Source organism: Austrofundulus limnaeus, unplaced genomic scaffold, assembly GCF_001266775.1.
Source record: "Austrofundulus limnaeus strain Quisiro unplaced genomic scaffold, Austrofundulus_limnaeus-1.0 Scaffold332, whole genome shotgun sequence".
NCBI classification, from domain to species: domain Eukaryota; kingdom Metazoa; phylum Chordata; class Actinopteri; order Cyprinodontiformes; family Rivulidae; genus Austrofundulus; species Austrofundulus limnaeus.
This window is the reverse complement of record NW_013952734.1, coordinates 15,787-19,563: the sequence shown is the minus strand read 5'-3', so window position 1 is coordinate 19,563 and position 3,777 is coordinate 15,787. Positions and strand designations below refer to the sequence as shown.

At 47.7% G+C, this 3,777-nt stretch overlaps 1 protein-coding gene across 1 annotated transcript in view; it reads left to right on the top strand.

The window, feature by feature from the left end:
* The first annotated feature begins 105 nt into the window (after window positions 1-105).
* capslb (calcyphosine-like b) overlaps window positions 106-3,777 on the top strand; it is a 4,663-nt gene continuing 991 nt past the window's right edge. Inside the window, exons 1-3 of the mRNA XM_014022505.1 lie at window positions 106-1,885; window positions 2,564-2,741; window positions 2,844-3,053. Of these exons, the coding sequence (XP_013877959.1) occupies window positions 1,749-1,885; window positions 2,564-2,741; window positions 2,844-3,053 (525 nt within the window). The 5' untranslated portion in view covers window positions 106-1,748. The remainder of the gene's footprint in view (window positions 1,886-2,563; window positions 2,742-2,843; window positions 3,054-3,777) is intronic.

Here is a 3,777-nt window from a genome sequence, read left to right as displayed (position 1 = left end):
CCCTCAGGGAAAATGTTTAATTTTGGCCCCCTCAGGGAAAATGTTTAATTTTGGCCTCCTCAGTGAAAATGTTAAATTTTGGCCCCCTCAGTGAAAATGTTAAATTTTGGCCCCCTCAGGGAAAACGTCTAATTTTGGCCCCCTCAGGGAAAATGTTTGGGCACCCCTGATCTAAAGAAAGCCTTCGGCTCCACTGATCACTCCTCTAAAAGCTGAATCAACCTGGCATTAGAGGACCATCTCTACAGTGTATCTAGTTATCTGAATAACAGGAAACAGTTTGTTCAGGTAAATGATGTGAGATCTGAACTCTGTAATATTAGTTGTGGAGTTCCTCAGGGTTCTGAGCTTGGTCCTGAACCGTTTCTTTAACATGTGAATGACTTGCTGAATCTGTTTGCTGATGACTCAACTCTGGTGGAAACATTGAACAGATGTTGGAGGTGATGCAGACAGAATTTAAGGTACAAACTTAGTTTCAACTTATTGAATTATCGTTGAATTTGTATAAAACAAATGATATTTAGTAAATGAAAGAAAACGATCAAAGTTCTGTTCATTTATAGAGTGAGGTGAAGTGTTTGGGTGTCAGCAGTGATGAAATGCTGAGATGGAAATCTCATATAAACTACTGAAGATTAAAATAGATAAATAAGATGGGTTACTGTTTTAAATAAGAGTTATTAAATGATAAAACTGTGTATTCTGTATGATATGGTAATTGTTCCATATTTAATTTGTCGTACTGAAATCTGGGAAAACATGTAAAACAACAAATCCTGTTTTTATTTTACAAACTAAGGGTGATTAGAATTCTCTGGTCAGCCAACCAATAGTTAAATTATTTTAATTTCATGATTTGGTTGATTATGGTTGTCGTGCTCTGTGTGTGTTTGGTTTAGTTATATTCTATGTTCTTTGTGTTTTTTATGATCTTTGGTTTTAGTTTCTGTTCTCCTGTCTTGTCTCTCAGTTTCACTCTCAGCCTGATGTTCTGATCAAATGTGCAGGAGAGGATGTGCATCATCATCATCATCATCATCATCAGTATGCTGATGCTGTAGCTAAAGTCTGCTGGGTCAGAGTTCCTGCTTGGTGGCTGCTTCTTTCTGTCAGGGCTCTGAGGAGAAGGAAGTCAAAGCTCAGGGAGACATGGAGGATCCAGCTTGATGGTGTGAACTATTTGAACCAGAGAGGAAGTGATGACAGGAGACCAGTTAGATACAGACAGGGAGAGACCAGATGAGGCACACCTGGAGGAGGACAGATTATAAACCGACAGGTGAGAGTGTTTAGCAGGCTGAGGGTGAAACTGAGAATCAGCCCAGAGAACAGAGGAACAGAAACTAAACCCAAAGAGCCGTAGACCAGAACTAAACCAAACACATGGACCATCACAACGGTGTTCATGTATAAAGCTCATAAATTACCTTGCTTTGATWCAAAGTTTGTTGTGTTGACATGAAAATAAACACTTCTACACAACTAGTGATGTTTGAAAAGTTAAACTGATTGTGAGTTCACAGAGTCGGTGACAGGTAGAGCTGGGTGTCATCAGCGTAGCAGTGCTCTTCATGTCGTTAGGTAAAAACTCGTTAAGGTTCAGGGAGAGTGACACATCAGAGGACAGGCGTGTTTATGTTCCAGCTGCTGTAGGGACCAAACATCTGGATCTGTTCAAACCCGAGCCAGTTTCCTGTCCTGCTTCCAGGTGTGGTCTCTCAGTACAGCTGTGTTTCAGGTGAGAGATGGCYGGAACATCCAGACATGACAGAGACATGGCCCTGAAGGCCAAACAGCAGCTGTCCACATGTTCAGACCCCCTGGAGAAACTCCGGCTGCAGTGTCTGACCAGAGGCTCCTCTGGGATCAAAGGTCTGGGCAGGTAAGCTCCACCCACTTCACAGAACAGGTGTGTGTATGTATACAGAGTGTTGTTGGGCGCCTCTGCAGTCACTAAGTAAGTATTTCTTGTTTTGTGGGAGGAGTTTATCCAAGACATGATTGGTCTGTTTGACTTTGTGGGCGTGGTTTGTTAAAGACGTAATTGGTGAGGTTGATTATTTTGGGTGGGGTTTGAAGAATCTGGGGGGCAGCTGGAGGTAGCTTGGCTGAAACAGTCAGGAAACATCTCCATTTTTAAATCTATAACTCGAGACAGGAAGGGGCTAGCTGAAGACAATAAATCATGTTTTCACGTTCACAATCATTTTACTGTTCCATTATTTCCTCGGTTCAGTTGCCCCAACCAATCACAGTTAGGACAAACTCCACCCACACAACAAGAAACTCCCCCATGTACTGCAGAGACCCCTACCTGGGTCTGGGTGGAGGACGGGGGGGACTCTCAGCAACATGTTTGATTTCCTTTGCTTTTCTTGTCGGAGCCTCTCTGAGTCCATGATGCAGCAGGACCTCAAACTCACAGAGGGTCAGGTGTGTCACCTGGACTACGGAGGGTCTGGTGGCTCACCACCTGGACTACGGAGGGTCTGGTGGCTCACCTGGACCACAGGTTGCTCCTCTCTGTTCCTCTGTTATCTGAGACCTGTTTTTTTGTCAGGGTCTTCAGGATCATGGATGACAACGAGAACCGGTCTTTGGACTTGAAGGAGTTCCTAAAGGGTCTGAACGACTACGGGGTGATGATGGAGAAGGACGAGGTCTCTGATCTGTTTCAGCTCTTCGACAAGGATGGGAGTGGAACCATCGACTTTGAGGAGTTCCTGGTCACTCTGAGGGTAAATCAGTCGGGTTCAGGACTAAGGACCGCAGCAGACCGGTCTGATTTAATCCTAATCCAACAAGACTTATGAGTTAATGCCTCCCTCTGCTCCCCGCAGCCTCCCATGTCCAAAGCCCGGAGGGAGGTGGTCCTGCAAGCATTCCTGAAGCTGGATAAGACCGGAGACGGGGTCATCACCATTGAGGACCTGCAGGGGGTTTACAATGCCAAGTACCACCCCAAGTATCAGAACGGGGAGTGGACCGAGGACCAGGTCTTCAGGACCTTCCTGGACAGCTTTGACTCTCCATATGACAAGGATGGAAAGGTACAGGACCGACTGGTCCGATCAACCCACTGGGTACAGGTCAGGGTACAGGGTCCGACTGACCTGTTGGGTAAAGGTCAGGGTACAGGGTCCGACTGACCCGTTGGGTACAGGGTCCGACTGACCCGTTGGGTAAAGGTCAGGGTACAGGGTCCGACTGACCTGTTGGGTACAGGACCAACTGGTCCAATCAACCCGCTGGGTACAGGTCAGGGTACAGGGTCCGACTGACCTGTTGGGTAAAGGTCAGGGTACAGGGTCCGACTGACCCGTTGGGTACAGTGTCCGACTGACCCGTTGGGTAAAGGTCAGGGTACAGGGTCCGACTGACCCATTGGGTAAAGGTCAGGGTACAGGGTCCGGCTGACCTGTTGGGTACAGGTCAGGGTACAGGGTCCGACTGACCCGTTGGGTAAAGGTCAGGGTACAGGGTCTGGCTGACCTGTTGGGTACAGGTCAGGGTACAGGGTCCGACTGACCTGTTGGGTAAAGGTCAGGGTACAGGGTCCGACTGACCTGTTGGGTACAGGTCAGGGTACAGGGTCCGACTGACCCGTTGGGTACAGGTCAGGGTACAGGGTCCGACTGACCCGTTGGGTACAGGTCAGTGTACAGGGTCCGACTGACCCGTTGGGTACAGGTCAGGGTAGAGGGTCCGACTGACCCGTTGGATAAAGGTCAGGGTACAGGGTCCGACTGACCCGTTGGGTACAGGTCAGGGTAC